The 16,463-nt window shown below is 42.7% G+C and overlaps 2 protein-coding genes across 6 annotated transcripts; one reads left to right on the top strand and one right to left on the bottom strand.

The window, feature by feature from the left end:
* The first annotated feature begins 12 nt into the window (after positions 1 to 12).
* TBP (TATA-box binding protein) lies at positions 13 to 10,183 on the top strand. Of its 4 annotated transcripts, none has more exons than XM_064648866.1 (8): positions 13 to 98; positions 1,729 to 1,971; positions 2,584 to 2,915; positions 3,977 to 4,064; positions 5,879 to 5,970; positions 7,142 to 7,309; positions 7,587 to 7,681; positions 8,995 to 10,183. In XM_064648866.1, exons 2-8 carry the CDS (start codon positions 1,918 to 1,920, stop codon positions 9,072 to 9,074), a joined length of 909 nt encoding a protein of 302 aa, XP_064504936.1. In that variant the 5' UTR covers positions 13 to 98; positions 1,729 to 1,917; the 3' UTR covers positions 9,075 to 10,183. The 4 variants fall into 4 exon arrangements, with proteins under 4 accessions (XP_064504936.1, XP_064504939.1, XP_064504938.1 ...); XM_064648869.1 differs by lacking the exon at positions 13 to 98 and adding an exon at positions 587 to 812; XM_064648868.1 differs by lacking the exon at positions 13 to 98 and adding an exon at positions 1,343 to 1,361.
* Positions 10,184 to 11,546: 1,363 nt separating this feature from the next.
* On the bottom strand, positions 11,547 to 16,367 carry PDCD2 (programmed cell death 2). 2 transcript variants are annotated; one of them, XM_064648864.1, is made up of 6 exons: positions 16,032 to 16,361; positions 15,690 to 15,941; positions 14,958 to 15,143; positions 14,022 to 14,137; positions 12,661 to 12,777; positions 11,547 to 11,981 (listed from the first exon to the last, which is right to left on the bottom strand). In XM_064648864.1, exons 1-6 carry the CDS (start codon positions 16,333 to 16,335, stop codon positions 11,811 to 11,813), a joined length of 1,146 nt encoding a protein of 381 aa, XP_064504934.1. In that variant the 5' UTR covers positions 16,336 to 16,361; the 3' UTR covers positions 11,547 to 11,810. The 2 variants fall into 2 exon arrangements, with proteins under 2 accessions (XP_064504934.1, XP_064504935.1); XM_064648865.1 differs by having other exon boundaries at positions 11,927 to 12,059; positions 16,032 to 16,367.
* Positions 16,368 to 16,463: the final 96 nt, after the last annotated feature.

Raw genomic sequence — 16,463 nt, 5'->3', positions numbered from 1 at the left:
GGCGGGAAGTGACGCGCTGGGCGCGCCGGCGGGGCGGGGGCGGGTCGGACCGTGGTCCGGCGGGCGCTGAGCGCGGCGGGAGCGGAGCGGGGCAGCAGGTACCGAGCCCCGCCGGGCGCCGCGGCCGCCGCACGCCCGCTGCCCGCGGAGGGGGCGGTGGCTGCCGGCGGGGCTGCGATGGTGCGGGCCGGGCCGGGCCGGGCCGGGCCTGGAGGGCGGGGACGGTGCGCGGAGCCGGGCTCGCACCGCGCCTCCGCGGCGGCCTGAGCCGCGGCGGGGAAAGTGGGGAGGGACTCCTCTTTCCCAGCCGCCTTGCTCTGCCCCGCCGCGGGGCTCCGGCGTGGCTCAGGGGCGATCGGCGACCGTGGCGGCGGGGGCGGGCTGGGCGCGGGCAGCGGCGGGACCCTGCGCGGCACCGGGGCCGGTGCTGGATGGGGAGCGGGAGGGGTTGGAGGGCACCGGGAAGCGGTGACCACCGGGAAGTGGTTGGGGAAGGAGCCCGAACGGGGCCTCGGGGGTGGGTCGGGGCCTCTTCCGTGGTGTCTCCTGCTTTTGGACTCTGTTCCCTCGACCAAAACGTTTCGCAGCGTTTGTAGTGACGATCCAGGCAAGCCTCGTTAGGTGGTTACAAGACGGGCCTCTGCGTAGCCGGTGTCCTCGCCGCAGGCTCTGGCATGCCCGGTAACCTGGCTTCTTACCAAACAGCTGGGCTGTCGAGGAGTTGGCTTTATTTCTTCCAGGATAATGTCTAGGCTTCTAATGTACTCCTATCTCCAGGTCATAAAACCTGGATGCTCTGCTTGATACCTTCGGTGAGGGTAAAGATCATAATATCTTATGGTCACGAGGGAAAAAAAAAGCAGACCTTTTTAGCTGCAGTGTAAATATTGTAATTCTAAGCTCTCATATCTTTAAAAAAAAAAAAAAAAGGCTGAATAAGCTTTCTTCAGATTTTGAGGTGGCCAACCTCCAGCCTGAAGATGACCTTGAGTATTTCTAGGCGATAGTTAAGAAACTTACAAATTAATGGGAAAATATTTTATATCATTGATAACATAAAATTTAAATTCTTCACTTATCTTGTTTATTTCTGTAAGACAGCAACAGAGGTATAGTTGAAAAAATCAAATCATATGGATGTATCACTTGTACATCTGAAATAAGTTTTCACATATTTATTTTTTTTCTGATAAAGCACATGTCACTGTTGTTTGAAGTCTATGGGAAGTGGATAAGAGGTTTTCCTAGTTCTGATTTGACCAGTGATGCTTTTCTCATAGAAGAAAAAAATAACTTCTGAAAGTCCAAGCCTTAAAATTGTCAGGAAGAGACTTACAAGCAATGTGTCAGTAAGCTTTTTGGTTAATAGTCAAGGGAATTAAATTCTAAAAAAATCTGTGCTTTTCTAGCTAAAGCAAAGCTTAGAGTAGAATGAGCATTAATAGCTTGAATTGTTTGTGCAGGGAGGTTTGGTTAGACAGAAGCCTGCCCATGTGGGTCAGGTAACCTGCGAGGAACTTCAGCAGAATCACGCTGCAAAGTTTCTATGGAGTGTGCCTGAAAAAGGTTATTTTTATGGATTGTGCATGTGTGTGTGCATATGTGTGAATTTTCTTATATGTATTTACACGTGGGTGTGTGTCTTTTATCTGAGTCAGCAGCTCATAGGTTTGCTTTTCATTTTATTTTTGGATATTATTCTCAAGATATTACTCTTTTTCTTTTCAGATTTTTCTTGGTGTTTTAGACTCATAACATATTTCTCTGGAGCTGATGTTTTCCTAGCACCTTTCAGCTTGGCTTTAAAAGCTACTTTGCTGGAATGTTTTAAACGGTTAAAAATCCTCTAGGATTTGACGTTTATTTAAATTAATTGAAGGAAATACTTCTGGCCTCACCAAAGAAATAACTGGAATCATGGATCAGAACAACAGTTTGCCACCCTACGCTCAAGGCTTAGCCTCCCCTCAGGTAAAAGCAAATGATCTAAAATGCAACTATTATCTGATTTTTTTTTTTGTGAAAGCATTTTCCATTTCTTGTTTGCAGATGTGAAAAATTCTGCTAGGTATCAAATAATACTAGTATAAAGCAGAATTGTAAAACCATCAATGTAGATATCCAGAGGTATAAGAAACATGCAGATACATGGGGTTCGTCTAAGTAGAAACATGACTGATAAGTTGGAAACATTAATTTAATTTTGGTGGTTGCCCTTTAAACTACCTGCATAATAGATTGTTGCTGGGCTAAGAATGTGTTTGGTGAAATGGGCACAGTCTGTGTTCAAACAATTGCAAATTAAATTGTGAGTCAAAGTTGAGACATGCTTGCAAGGTAGTGTGAGAAACGTGTCAGATCCCTAGGGGTAGTGTTTTATTCTGTAAAACGTTTATGCTTTATTCTGTAAAGCATTTCCAAGGACTTTCTGTTTTTAACAAGTTACTACTGTGTGCTCCAGGTTTGAGATCATCAACTCAATTTACATAGATTTATTTTTAGACCCCCCCGAAAACTTTGTCTCTTAAAAACAAAATGGAATCAACATGATCTGTGGTTTCTCTTTCATGTTTGCTTCTCTAGGGTGCAATGACTCCAGGAATTCCCATTTTTAGCCCAATGATGCCATATGGCACAGGACTGACACCACAGCCTGTCCAGAGCACCAACAGTCTGTCTATATTAGAGGAACAGCAGCGGCAGCAGCAGCAGCAACAAGCAGCGCAACAATCTACGTCACAGCAAGCGACACAGGGAACATCTGGTCAAACTCCCCAGCTCTTCCATTCACAGACTCTTACCACAGCCCCTTTACCAGGAACCACACCTCTGTACCCCTCTCCAATGACTCCGATGACACCGATAACTCCTGCAACACCAGCGTCAGAGAGTTCTGGGATAGTGCCACAACTACAGTGAGTGCCCCATGTGTTAGTGCATTGTGTCCTTTCTCAGATAGCCTTTTAAAGACTTAGGACCAAAGGCACATCAGGAATTGGGTACTGCATTTTGGTGGAAAGGGAGGATTCAGAATTTTTGGGTCTCCTGTAGCAATATGAGTAATTTTTGCTTTTATTTTTAGCTTAGCTTCATTACTAAACCACTTAATAATGTAAACAGTTTCTTAGTGATTTGTCAACCATACATCTTTTAAGTATAACTGGGGAGGGTGTTAGATATGTCTTCATTTAACACCATTGTAAATTTAACTATGCAGTTTAGGAGTTCATCATGTTCCCTTTTCTAGTGCATGGGTAACACTGAGTTTGTAAGAAGGGAAGAAAACCCTAGAACTAGTTCTAAGTTTAGGTATGGAATTATTTTCATTGAACTTTAGTTCTAAAGAGAGTTTTTCAGAAATTTATGGAAGGGACAAAGTGAAATGGATAAAGTGAATTGAAAGAGTAGTTTCTCATACTCCTCTTTCCCCACCCCCCCACCATTGAGGACCTTTAAATTTCAGGATTTTCCCAGAAAACAAAATTTTATATCTAGGAACTTCTTTTAAACTTTCTAGAGACCTGCTATCCCATCTCCTGGTAATGGATTTACCTCCTGTGCTATTCCCACTTAGTTCTGCACCTTCCCCCTTGAAGGGCATAGCAAGGAAAATTTCAGATGGTACTACCTCATTTTCTCCCGTTTCCAGCAGCTTCTCTGATTGTGGCAAGGGCTCTCAAAATCAAGAATTTTTCCAGCCAAACTGAAATAGAGATTCTTCTCATGGGACACTTTTCATAATTGCTGGTAGAAAAGGAGGAATCAGCAATCATGCCTTAGGAACTAGTGCCCTACAAAAGGAAGTTCCTGAGTCAAAACACTGCTTGGTGCTCCTGTTAGTAGGAAAGATGTAATTCAAACTCACTTGGAGAAACAAAATAATGAAAAAGTAAAATTAATTAAGCTTTGTTAAAAATGAGGAAGACACGCAAATTCCTTGTTGTCTTTTTAATATATTTCTCTCACCTGTCTTCAGGAATATTGTGTCCACAGTGAATCTTGGTTGCAAACTTGACCTAAAAACTATTGCACTTCGTGCCCGAAATGCTGAATATAATCCCAAGGTAAGAGAAATGTATATCAAAAGTTGTGGCTGCAGGTTTCTGCAATAGACCAAAAAAAACTGCTAGAGATGTAGTTTTATACTATAGTTTAAAAAGAAATCTTTAATAAACTTAGAACATTCTGTCAAATTAGTAAAAAGCATTTTTATACTGAGGTAGCTGTGATTTGCACCAGGTTGTAATTTGGTAGAAGAACCCAACCAACAGTGTAGTACACTGGCCAAGCTTTTTGTGGTAGCTCTGCCACTGTTCATATGGGCATGGTTGTTCTATATACTCTGTGACTTCCTCCACCTAGCTGCTCCCTTGGAATTCTTGTGGTCACAGCGCAGTTGCTCATTTTTCAGGGTTTCAATTCCCCTCTGTTCCCTTGTGTTCTCCCCCAGTACTCCTGCCATCTCATTGCTTCTGATGGCTAAGTTTGGTGAAACAGCGAAGTGAAATTGATTTTTTTGCACATCGACTTTTAAGTTGCCTGCTACTCCTAAGTGGTAGTCTGTTAAACTGTGGGGTTTTTTAGCTTCGGAAACCTTGAACAACAGCAGAGGACCTGGAGTGTGAAATCAAGAAAATTATGTCGCTTCAGTTTTCTTTTGGGTGGCTCGTCTTGGAAATGTTATCTTAGCAACCACAGTAGCTGGACACTAATAAAAGTTTAGGTGTTGTGTAGTTGAATTGGTTAACCTTGAGAAGGCTTCAGTTTTCCTGGGGCGTAGGGGTTTTTTCTTTTAGTATTTAGGACTTTGCTGCAGTTTACCCACACTCTGTTCTCAAAGGTTAAAGCAGGCATATGTCAAACAACTGTTACTGTAAGCTTATATCAGTGATGCTGTTACATAATTGTGAGTAAGATACTAATGCAGCAAAAATTTGAGCATGCCCGGTGACTCCTAAGGCAGGAGAGTAGGTGGCTGTGTAAAACTCGTAGGCTAGAATAATCAATACGAAATACTGTTTTCCATGTCAGAGAGAAAGGAGGGTTATGTAACACACTCCTGACGTTTAGTCAGTACACTCATCTATCACAGAAAGATGTTGCTTGCCTGAACTATTTAAGACATATTTTGACAAGTGTGCTGTTGGGTAACCCACGCTACCGCCTTGGTTATGTCAGCAGAACAATTCATGGGACTGCATGGTGAGCTAGTCCAAGTTAAATACAACAAAGAAGGGTTTACTTGTGTGTGTGTGTGTGTGTATGCCCATATCAGTTTCCAATATCTCTAGCTTCAAGGAGTTTAAGAATTTGGAAATGCTTACTTTAGAATAAAAAGGTAGAGCTAATCAGGCTGCTGTGTCCTATTGTGGTAGCCAAGGTGACTTCTGTTTACACAGAACTTTCATCTCCAGCTGATCTGTTTGCTGCTATTGTAACACTGTCCAATTTTTTTACGACACAGAAAGAAAACAGATCATAAAATTTTTGCAGATAGTCTTCCATCGTGCTTATAACAGATCAAATTTGAAGACGTTTGGAGGAAATCTTTTAAATTTATTTTTGAAATTGTCTCTATTGCTCTGATGCAAATGTTAGCATTATTTATATGTTGCATATACAGTAATGAGAGATTAACTTAGTAAAATAGCAATGCAATGGTAAATATCCTTCCTGCCTGGCTCTACCTCTCATTGTGTGTGTTTGAAGCTACTTATGATCTAAGCATTTCAAGAAAACTTTGAGTGATGAGTAAGTATGTTTGAACTTAGTATTTCTTTACACTACAGTGTAACTTGCTCCTTAGATGATGCAGTTTTGGTTTTAATGTAATGATTACAGCAATATATCACTAATAGTCTCAACGCTCACATTTCAGCGTTTTGCTGCTGTTATTATGAGAATAAGAGAACCACGTACTACTGCACTGATATTCAGCTCTGGAAAAATGGTGTGCACAGGAGCAAAAAGGTATGTTTAGGCTACAAGCAAACTAATTCAGGCTGTCTCTTCTCATGTACCATGATGCTTTAGAAGTAATATTATTTATATATATATATATACATCAAAGTCATACAGGTAGAACTAATGTTGCTTTTACAGTTGTTTGTGTAATACACATTTCTGTGCAAACTGTCTTTTCATGACTAAAGGGACTTCCCAACTAGAGGGGAAATGGTAGTTCTATTTCTGAAGCTCTTTCATCCAGTCTAATAAACTGGGTTGCAGAGGTTATTATATTCAGTTTTTTGGCTTTGCAGTTATCTGTGCTTTTTTCTAATAATTTAAAAATTCAGTGACTATGCACTGGAACTGCTTAGTCTGTAGGGGCAGTGGCAGACGGTTTTTATATTTGAATAGTTTCATTCATCACAGGATAAGAGCTCCAAGTCTCTGGTCCCTGTCGTCTGATCTTAGTTAGCTCTTAACATGATCATTGAAGCACAAGAATTGAAAACTAAACAAAAGTTTAACTCTGGTGGCCAGAAGAGAAATTCTGCTCTGAAGAACTCTGCTAGGAATCCAGAAGGAATAAGCTAATGAGCAGAGATGAATGAATAGAGCTGTACAGGGAAACATTTTCTCTGCCTGGTGACACTTGAAGTTCAAGTTGTCCTACTCTGCATCAGGAACAACCAGATCCACAGCTGTTTACAAAACTGAAACAAACTGAATTCTGTAACACCATGTAAGGCTGTGCAGTTGTGTTAAACCTATTCGAATTCCTGGGCTCAATCAAGCAGAGGATTTTGGCAGTTGAGAGATTTTTATAGAAACATGTATTTCTAGCAGTAGTAGTTCAGAGTTGTTCTATGGTGATAACTTACATAACAGTTTTCATGTCCCATTAGAGGGACTCTGGTCAATATTTTAAAAGCGTGAAATATATGGATTTATAATTTACTGTTTTGTGCCTCATAAACAGTGAGTGCAACACTAGTGGTGTCCAGGATATTACTACCAAAATTAGCATGAAAACCAGTGCTACTTGTTAATTTTAGATACCAAAATTTTGCATGTGACCTTCCCTTTTCCTCCACACAGCCATTTTTCTCCCAGTTAGATATTTGTGGTTTAATGCTGTTTGCTTCAAGTAATATAAAACTGAGGCAATAATAGAGATATCCTTTTCTCACTTCAGTGAGGAGCAATCCAGACTGGCAGCAAGGAAGTATGCAAGAGTTGTTCAGAAACTGGGCTTTCCAGCAAAATTTTTGGATTTTAAAATTCAGAACATGGTGGGCAGCTGCGATGTGAAATTTCCCATCAGACTGGAAGGATTGGTACTCACACACCAGCAGTTCAGCAGGTAAAAAAAGGCTTGCTTTTGTTTCATTCCTGTTGCGTACTAGCTAGCTTAGAGAGTGACATCTGTTTAGATTATTCCCTTGCACTGTTCCCATCTCTGCACTGCCTTAGGTGCAGCTGAGGCTGCCCATTATGAAACCATCAAAATGATCTTCCCTACTACCCTCTCCAAGTTTCAGTGAAGTCTACATCTGCTCTGCCCGGTCCTGCATTAGGTAGAGTGGAACATGTGTTTACAGGCTTATAAGTTTAAACACTGTCACTCTCTTCTCTTACAGCTACGAGCCGGAATTGTTTCCTGGATTAATCTACAGAATGATCAAGCCAAGAATTGTACTGCTTATTTTTGTTTCTGGAAAAGTGGTTTTAACTGGTAGGTCAAGACAGTATCTTACTCTAGTAGGTGAGATTTAGACTGTATTACAGAGAACACACAGGGATACATAAGCTGCCAGGTACTTTCCTTTAGAGATGACAGTACTGAGAAAGAAGAGTTAATAGAATGTTCTGTGGATGATGTTAAGGAAACTTCCCTGTCCAACCATCCAGGAGCCACTCTGGCAGTCACACCAGCACCACCTGCACCAGGACCAAAGCCTGTTTGCAGCGGATCGTCTCCAGTGAGCCGACAGGTGCCCCACTTGACTTCCTACACACAGCACACTCACACAGTCAGACAAGGTTTCCTTACCAGCTCCACCCCAGGTTTCCCATAGTACAGTCTAATCTTGGTGCAATAACAAAATAACAGCCTGAGCTGGGTGCCTCCGAGGAGGGACCCCAAATGGTCGGCAGTTCACGGGGCCTCTTGCCTGGGGGTCCTGCCACACACAGCTCAATCTGCATCCCAACCTGCAGCTCAGCACTGCAGCTGCATACCAAGCTACCTGCACTATGTGTTACCTGCACTATGTGTATTCCTTAACAGATGAGAATGCATGAAGCAACACCACCTTTGGCTAGATCCATTTGAACAATGATCATGAATCTTAATGTAGTATGCAGGTGCCCAAAAAGCTGTAAGACTGCAGGTGATCTTTCTGGCAAAATCTGAAAGACTGTTTTTGTGGGCTGAGTATGTGTGACTGAGCCAGCTGTTCTTTGGCAGGTTGGCTGCAGGATGCTGCCATTCTCCCATGATACAGCAGACAAAGAAGGGGAGATCTAGGACCTCTTCAACCTCAGGCACTCCACCTACACCCTTCCTTTTCCCTTCGTACTGTGTCTTGCTATGGAGAAAAAACCACAAGACAGGCAGACAAAAGAATCATGTCCCTGCAGTGTGGGGAATGGGCAGGCCTCTGCAGCAGTCTCCACTGCCAGACCTTCCTCCCACAGATTTTCACACTCAGAAAATCTCCATCAGTTAGGCCTTTCTGCGGAAACATCCTGCGAGGCTGTGCTTTGTAGTTGGGTCTTCTGTGGAAATTATCTATAGGATAATCCCATTTGCAAGTATAGCATCTGCACAGAGATGCTAATGAAGGTTGTAACACTTGACAAAATAAACAGAAGGCTGGCAATGTATGCTCTCTATGAAATATGTTTTAAAAAAGATTGTAAAAATAAGGATTTATGGATATGCGTAGGTTTTATATAGAGCCATATTAAAATAAACATTCTAAAAGCTAACACAGAGTATTAGGTGAAAGGTACAAACTAACTTAATTCCCTATCATTTTTCAGGTGCTAAAGTACGAGCAGAAATCTATGAAGCATTTGAAAACATCTATCCTATTTTAAAGGGATTCAGAAAGACAACGTAATAGTTTCTACATGTTTCAGAGAAATCAGGGGTCTATTTTAAAAGGTATTGTGTATGGCACAGCAGTAACAAGAGACGGACTTCCAGTGCAACTGCAACACCAGGACTTGGACTATTTCCCAGTTAGTGCCTACTTCCCTGATGGTCAAGGGGAACTGTATTCTTGAATATGTCTACTGAGTTACTGTGAGTTGCTTTACTGGGCTGTTCCTAGAGCAGTCCCTCCAATTTTTATTTATATCCTAGCTTTTAAATAGTTTTAATGCCAGTTCTATTAATAGGAAATCTGTAAGTTGGTTTAAAGACAAATGCAACTGTGTCACTCAGTGTATAAACCACTTAAATTGCCATGTATATATGTTTTAAGTTCCTTCCATAAGACCATGGTTTTATAATTTTCAGAACTTGAGCTTTTAAATTTTTTCAACTTTAAATTTCTTTGGTGCCAGTCACATTTCCTCTTTCCAGTATTAAGCAAGATAGGATAAATTTATTAATGAAAATGGCTCACTGTACATATATATATAATATATACCTTTCTTCTCTTTCCTTCTTCAACTCCACATGTACAATAAACCCTGTTTATACAACTATGGAACTGTCTTAATAAATTTTAAAATTACTCAGCTGGTAGAGTGAGATACATTGATTTTTTTTTAATTTAATCTGGATTTTTTAATAGCACATGCACTACTGTAAGTGACTTGTCATTTTAAGAGAATCTTACCAATGTTCTGGCTTACTTACCAGCAGTCACATCCTTGGAAACATCTACCTTGAATACTTCCAATATGTTAAAACAAAAGAGATGACTGGTTAAAGAAGTTTGTGTTCAAATATGTGTTGCCTTATGTTCAATAAATGGGATTTAGGCAAGTCTTAATTAGCTACACTTGACTGAATTGGAACAAAAGATCCCTGCTTAGCTCCTAGAATTTCTTTAAATTACTACTTTTGTATTTTACCAGCTATGACAGTCTCACTATATTAGTGTTCCTGTAAAATGTCAAAGCCCTTCCGACTAGTCAGTATGTACATAATCTTCCTTCTGAACCATGCTTGAAGCTTAACGGGCTGAGAACTAAAAATAAACTTTTTTTCTTCAGTAAATTTTCAGTAATAGTAAACTCTTCTCTGACTTGCACATTATTCCAAACAACTTTTATTTAAAACTAACCCAAATGTAAACCATGGTCTCTTTACTAAGTTGGTGTTTCATTCCAGACAAAATGAAGTTTTGACTGGCTTCGATATTGCTCCATTTGCAAATCCTGAGTGACGTTAATCTTCAGTCTTCTCTCTACACCGGTGTTTCACTAGGTGTTTATTAATTCATTTCATGATTCTTATCAGAAAGATGCTGTCTAATAATGTAGCTGTGCCAGGATAAGTTCGTGATACTCAAACACTGCCTTTAGTGCCACACCACTCTGAGAGCTCTTAACTATAATTGTAGGACTGCCCCTGCTTTTGCAGGACCCTGAATTATTACCGACTTACCTGAAAAACTCTTCAACTCTTTAGGAAGGCCTGGAGCCCTAAGTAACTGTGGGACGGTTTTCAGTAAAATCAGTTGAGCTGTACTACAGTGACTTAAGATGCTGTTTGCTATTTCGTGACAAGTACTAAGGCTTAAAACTACCTTTCTAGAAATTAAGTCCTGCATCAACAAAACCACTTACAGGTACAGCATTCTCTGCCTGCTCACTTGAGTATTTTCAACATCTAAATGATTTCAAAAACCCCACAGTGAGCCTAGGACTTTCATAAAATCCCTTTCAGAGTCACTGGTAAGCAGCCATGAATGGTTGGAGCAGGATAAGGGAGTATGTAACTGAAGTCAGTTCTATACTGACACACAAAAAAAGCATTTTCTGCAAATGTAGCTATAACCACAGGAGTAGTTAAGCAGCTACCACGGTAACCTCAGCATTATGGTTTCACTTTTCTCTTGCCTCAGCTATAAGGCTGTCAAATAGCAGAAGGATCCCTGCAGAGGGCACTTATTTTTAAACTTTACCAAAGCTGGCAGACTTAAGGTACAATTCAGCTTGAAAATCTGCTGCTACAGGCAGTGTGTAACAAGACAAACGTTTTCCGGTATGGCTCACTTTATTAAAACTGCTTCTGCACCAGATAACTGGGTTAAAACTGTTAGCCCCATGCAGAAATAGTTTAAGTCAGATAAAACACTTAATTTTGTGCATTTTATCTCCACAAACCACTCAATCAGAACATGTAAGAACTGTCAAATTAGACTGAGTGCACCTGTTCAGAAAGAGAAGCGGACTTAAGTTCCACATCAAAAAGCTATGCAGCTTTGTCTTAGCTATGACTCCTGTACAGCATAAGCACTCAAGTGAGTTTACAGTAGTCTGCTTTTCTCTGAATGAATGTTAATTTTTGAGTAGCACAAAGTCCTGACAAACACCAGTCTTTAGGTTTTTGAAGTTCTATCACCAACAAAAGATAATTTCACCAATCCAAAGCTTTTCATCTTTATTTAAACACTGAGAAATGAGATTTGAAATGAAACTCACAGAACAAACACATCTGGCTTCATTACCAGTTTGAAGTAAAAGCTTCCCCGGAGCACAAGAGAGAGGCTGTCGAGGTCTAGTTATAGCAGTTTTATCACTGTTACAAGATCCGCTGTTAACAGTGACTTCTAGTTCAACTACCTGTTTACATAGTGCAGAGATGCAATGAAATAAAGCAAGTATTCCATTTAGATGACTCAACTTGGTAAAACATGGCCCACGGAATAGTCTTGTTTCCATATGAACTCTTCCAGGTATTCGTGTGCCCCACCGCAGTTGTTAGCACAAGTGTACACCACCAGTGTTCCCCAGTCAATGCTCTCTCCAAGGCTGTCAACTTGAAGGTAGTTCAGGAGCTGTGGCATAATCTTCAAAGAAAACCAAAAGGTTTAGAGGCAGGCCACAGCTTTCTCCGTTCTCCCTGCTTCTCTTTCTGAAGAAGGATCCTGCATTTGGTGTAAGAGAATTTATGTGCTCTTACACCAAATCCCAGTTGAAGTGACTGCATGCACCAGCTCAAATAAAATAAATTTGAAATTCCCAAAGCAGTGTAGTAGATGCCTAGAGAATCAAAGGCATGGCCCTACTTACTTCATCTATAGAAGTTTTATTTGACCTTATAAGCCTTGCCCCAATTCTGAGCCTCACTCCATTTGAAATTACCTTCATGACTACATTTTACCTTCACATGACATTAAGTGTATTCACCATGCATACATCACTAGCATTCAAAATTTCAAGCTGAATACTTCCAGCCAGACATATTTACAATTCACGTTGTGAATTTTTTGAAATATATCACGCTGGAGTCCTGTTACTTAAGAGACGGTTCCATATTCACAAGAGCACCATTTTATGGATAGTGCAAATTATCTGGTGGAAAAAGCAGTTACAATAGTAAATAAAGGCTCTGTGCAATCATTTAGCATAGTTAGTATGTAGCAACTTCAACTTTCTTGCTCTGACTACAAGCCAACACCTATTACAATCAGATCCTGTTAAGTCTGAAATACATTACCTGTATTATTTTTAAATGAGTTTACATACCTGGAATTCAAAAATCCTTTTGGCACCACATAAACAATTTGGGATATCTTTTTCTTCAGGCCTGTTTTCACCTGACACCCAGACTGGGCCTTCTCCTCCTCTGCAGTATCTAATAATCTGAAATAGAGCAGAAGTTTAAGTTCTCATTACTATCTTTTGGTTTTGGTATAAAATTGGTATTTACAGCTAGACAAAGCTGTAGACAGCGCAGAATAAGGTCAGATCCTTTAAGTAATAACCATGGCAAAATATCATTTGCAAACATGGTATTCTAAATAAGATGGGTTGTTTTATATGCATTTTCTTAACTATGCAACACTTCTTCAATGATCCAGGGATAAATTGCAATGATAAATTCCAATTATTTGCATTCCCCTAATTAAGGGACCCAGAAATGTATGTTACAGTCTTGAGATGGGGAAAGAGCAGCTTGATAATTAGCACACAGAACTGCACACAAAGTCAGGAATGCAACCCAGCTCTTCTTGTTATGCATTACTGCATCTAAATGCAACTGGATTGTCCTAAGGCCCAAGAAGGAGGCATTTTCAGACATATCCTTAGTTTTTCTGTTCATAGCAAATCAGGCATTATCAACAAGAGGACATTGGGCAGATCAGTCAGTACAGGGATGATCAGAGAGAGGTGATGCACATACCTAAAGCAGAGAAGGAGACACTCAAGTCTCTTACTTTTTGTATATGTACCTTAACCCCTCGGGTACCAGGCAAAAAATTGAGACAATTTCTTCTTCCTCCACCACTTTAATGGATTTAGGCCTGTGTTTCCTCTGAATGGAACCAGGGACCATGCTTTTGTTTGACAATGTGACTCAGCCTCTTGTAATAGCAAGAAATAGTATGAGAGGGGAATTTCTGTTTGAAATAGTAAAAATTTTAAAGCCATCACTAATTTCTTCAACCTTAAAAAAACCAAACCACCTCCCAGTGCAGCTGGTGACAATGATAGAGCTCTTCTCTGCAGTTTTCTTTCTGCTGAGAAGGAAAGCCAACAGGGCCACAGGCTAGGGAATAATGCAGTGGTTCACCATGTCCTTTGGTTAAAACGAAAGGATGGCAGGTCACAGGATGGCAGGTCTTCCCACGCTCTGGGGGGTTCAGCGCCCCTGTGCCATCTCATCCTGACCAACTTCTGTTTAAGATAGATGAGCAGGTGCTGAATTCTTACTTCAGCATGACTTATGTTGTGCACATAAGGAAATGAGGGTGTGTTGGTTAGGTGTGTGGAGGGTGAGGAGGCATCCTCATTTCTAACTAGGTACAAAAGGCAGTGAAACGTTGCAGGGGCAGCAGGATGCTGTGCCAGAACCACAAAGTTCTAAGGCCGCCCCATCTTCTCACCTGCTCTGGTTCAGCAGCTACTTTTTCTTTAAACATTTGGAAGATCTTGTCTTCTTCAGTCTCACGTTTTGCCAATGCTTCCAGTGTCTCTTCATCTAAGGACTGAAGTGCTTCACCTAAACAAGTAAAAAGAACAACAAAAGTTACGAGCTAATACAAGACAGTAAAAAATTAAAAACTATATTTAGCACCTGTAAATGCATTTTGCTTCACAAATCACTGGTTGCATAAATCACTCAAAGATTTCTTTCTTTTTGTGGCATGTTAAAATTTGGTCACACACAGGTTCATTTACTAGTTTTAGATGCATTTTAAACATAGATGTCAGTAATGGAACATTGGAAAAGGGAAGGAGTTAATTGGTTACAGTTTATGGCTCCCAGATTATTATTTCAGATTATTTCAGATTATTAGTTGCTGCAAACACATCATGAATTTGGGGGGAGCAGGGAAGAAGGGGCCTGCACTTCAATTGCTTAATTCAAGGTCAATTAAAATAGCCTCAAAACATTTTCCTTCTAGCACAGACAAGGAGATTTTAAGTATTTTCTATAAATTAAGACAAATGGAACCAAGTCAAGCCAAGACAGTCTAATTTAATCTCCCAATTCCAACAGCATCCAGCAGCTCAAGGTCCTGTCCTTCTCACTGTCCTTCTCACCTACTGGAAGTATGCAGGGACACAGTGTAACTACAAGCTACCTGCAGCAACAGCTGCTTTAACAGCTTCTGGGGTCAGGGCTTAGTAAGTCTCTCCCATAAAAGCAACTTATATTACAGAACATCTACAACAAACTTGCATCATAAATGAGTGTAGAATTAGCCCTTTTTCACCAGTGGTTTACAATGAACACTTAAAAATCACAGTATTTTATATTTTAAAGATGTGATACAGGCTTCATTGTGAAGAATTACAGGCAGCATCTTATTTCTGACCTGCACTGCCTGTAGCTCCAAGTTCCTCTTGTTCTTTCAGGTCCTTTGATGTCTCTACAGCTACTTGTTCATCACCAGGATCTATAGTACTGTCATCAGGAAATTCTGGTTCCTCAGGTTCTATCAAAATTTCATATTCTGGAAAAAGGAATTCATTATGCTCTGGAATTGCATCCACCGAGTCATCTACAAAACAGAAAACAGGTACCACTTCACAATGTCATCTCGTATTTCACATCCTTCCCCCCAAAAGCCACACAGCAAACCAGGTAGCAACAATACAGTACAAACATGGTATCAGCAAGAACGATTTACATCACTGCTAGATGTGACTAGAAGGTAAGAAACACACTATATTAGGGACAGTGGAAAACTACAACAGGTATGTTGCTTTGAACATACTGTAAACCTAAGTGATGTGGAAGGCAGACTAAACAGTGCTAGCAGCAGCATTTCACAACCCCAAACCCTGCAGTTTCACAGCTCGGTGCATTTTTAAAACTCAAAACCTGCAGCTTGGCAGCTCGGTGCACATCTCGTTCTAACTAGCGCACGCAGACAAGTGAAGCGTGCATCAGGTGCCCTGATGGCCATAACACTTCTCATACTTTTCTATGGCATGCTGTGAGTAGCCAAAGTTTCCACGAGCGCATCAAGCACACCTCCAGCATTTAACCACCCAGCAGCACGTGGTTTCCCCCGCCTCGGAGGTGTCTGCAGCCCCGGACCCACCTTCGGCCGGGTGCTGCCCGCAGGAGCGGCGATGCCCGCGGCGCCAGTCCAGCGCCTGGTGCTCGGGTCCGCAGTAGGCGGCGCGGCGGCAGCGGCCGCAGCAGCGCGGCCCGGGGCAGCCGCACACGCGGCACAGCGCGGCGCCGCCGCTCAGCCGCCCCGGGGGCGCGGGGGCCGGGCCCGGGGGCGGCTCCTCGGGGGGCGGCTCCTCGGGGTACGTGTCGTTCCGCCGCGGCAGCTGGTTCCGGAACACTGCGGGAGACAGGCGCTGGTCAGCCCGGAGGCGGCCGGCCGCCCTCGCCCCTCCACCCCTCCCTCCCTCCCTCCCTCCCTGCGCCTCACCGCGGAAGGGCCCCCGCGGTCCCGACCCACGGTAGCAGGCGGGGCCGCGGCAGGCGAACACGAAGAGGGTGCGGTGGAAGGCGTCGGAGCGGCCGGGCAGCGGCGCGTACAGCTGGAGCAGGAAGGCGCAGGGCCGCTGGCAGCGGCCGCAGCGCAGGGCGGCGGGGCCCGGCAGCCCGGCCTCGCCCAGCCACGCCGGCCGCCCCCCGACCTTGCTGGGGAAGTAGGCGCTGCGCAGTCGCCACGCCCCGCCCGGCCCAGCCGCCGCCGCCGCCGCGAAACCCAGCTCCACTCCCGGAGCCATGCTGCCTCCGCCGGCCGGGTCCCGCGCACAGAGGCGGCCGCTCCCCGGAACAGCCCGCCCCGCCCCAGCCCCCGCCCCCGGCGCTCCCGTGATCCGCCCGCTCGCTCCCCTTCCCCCCGCGCCTGTCC

Source organism: Pseudopipra pipra, chromosome 3 (assembly GCF_036250125.1).
Source record: "Pseudopipra pipra isolate bDixPip1 chromosome 3, bDixPip1.hap1, whole genome shotgun sequence".
Classification (NCBI taxonomy): domain Eukaryota; kingdom Metazoa; phylum Chordata; class Aves; order Passeriformes; family Pipridae; genus Pseudopipra; species Pseudopipra pipra.
The sequence above is the reverse complement of the archived record's forward strand: the minus strand, read 5'-3'. Positions and strand labels throughout refer to the sequence as shown.

Coding starts and splice junctions, on each gene's coding strand:
- TBP (XM_064648866.1), top strand. CDS start 1,918: ATGGATCAGAACAACAGTTTGCCACCCTACGCTCAAGGCTTAGCCTCC. Junction 1,972..2,583: donor AAGGCTTAGCCTCCCCTCAG/GTAAAAGCAAAT, acceptor TTGCTTCTCTAG/GGTGCAATGACTCCAGGAAT. Junction 7,682..8,994: donor TGGAAAAGTGGTTTTAACTG/GTAGGTCAAGAC, acceptor ATCATTTTTCAG/GTGCTAAAGTACGAGCAGAA.
- PDCD2 (XM_064648864.1), bottom strand. CDS start 16,335: ATGGCTCCGGGAGTGGAGCTGGGTTTCGCGGCGGCGGCGGCGGCTGGG. Junction 12,778..14,021: donor TAGCTGCTGAACCAGAGCAG/GTGAGAAGATGG, acceptor GCTCTATTTCAG/ATTATTAGATACTGCAGAGG. Junction 11,982..12,660: donor AAAGGATTTTTGAATTCCAG/GTATGTAAACTC, acceptor TTTTCTTTGAAG/ATTATGCCACAGCTCCTGAA.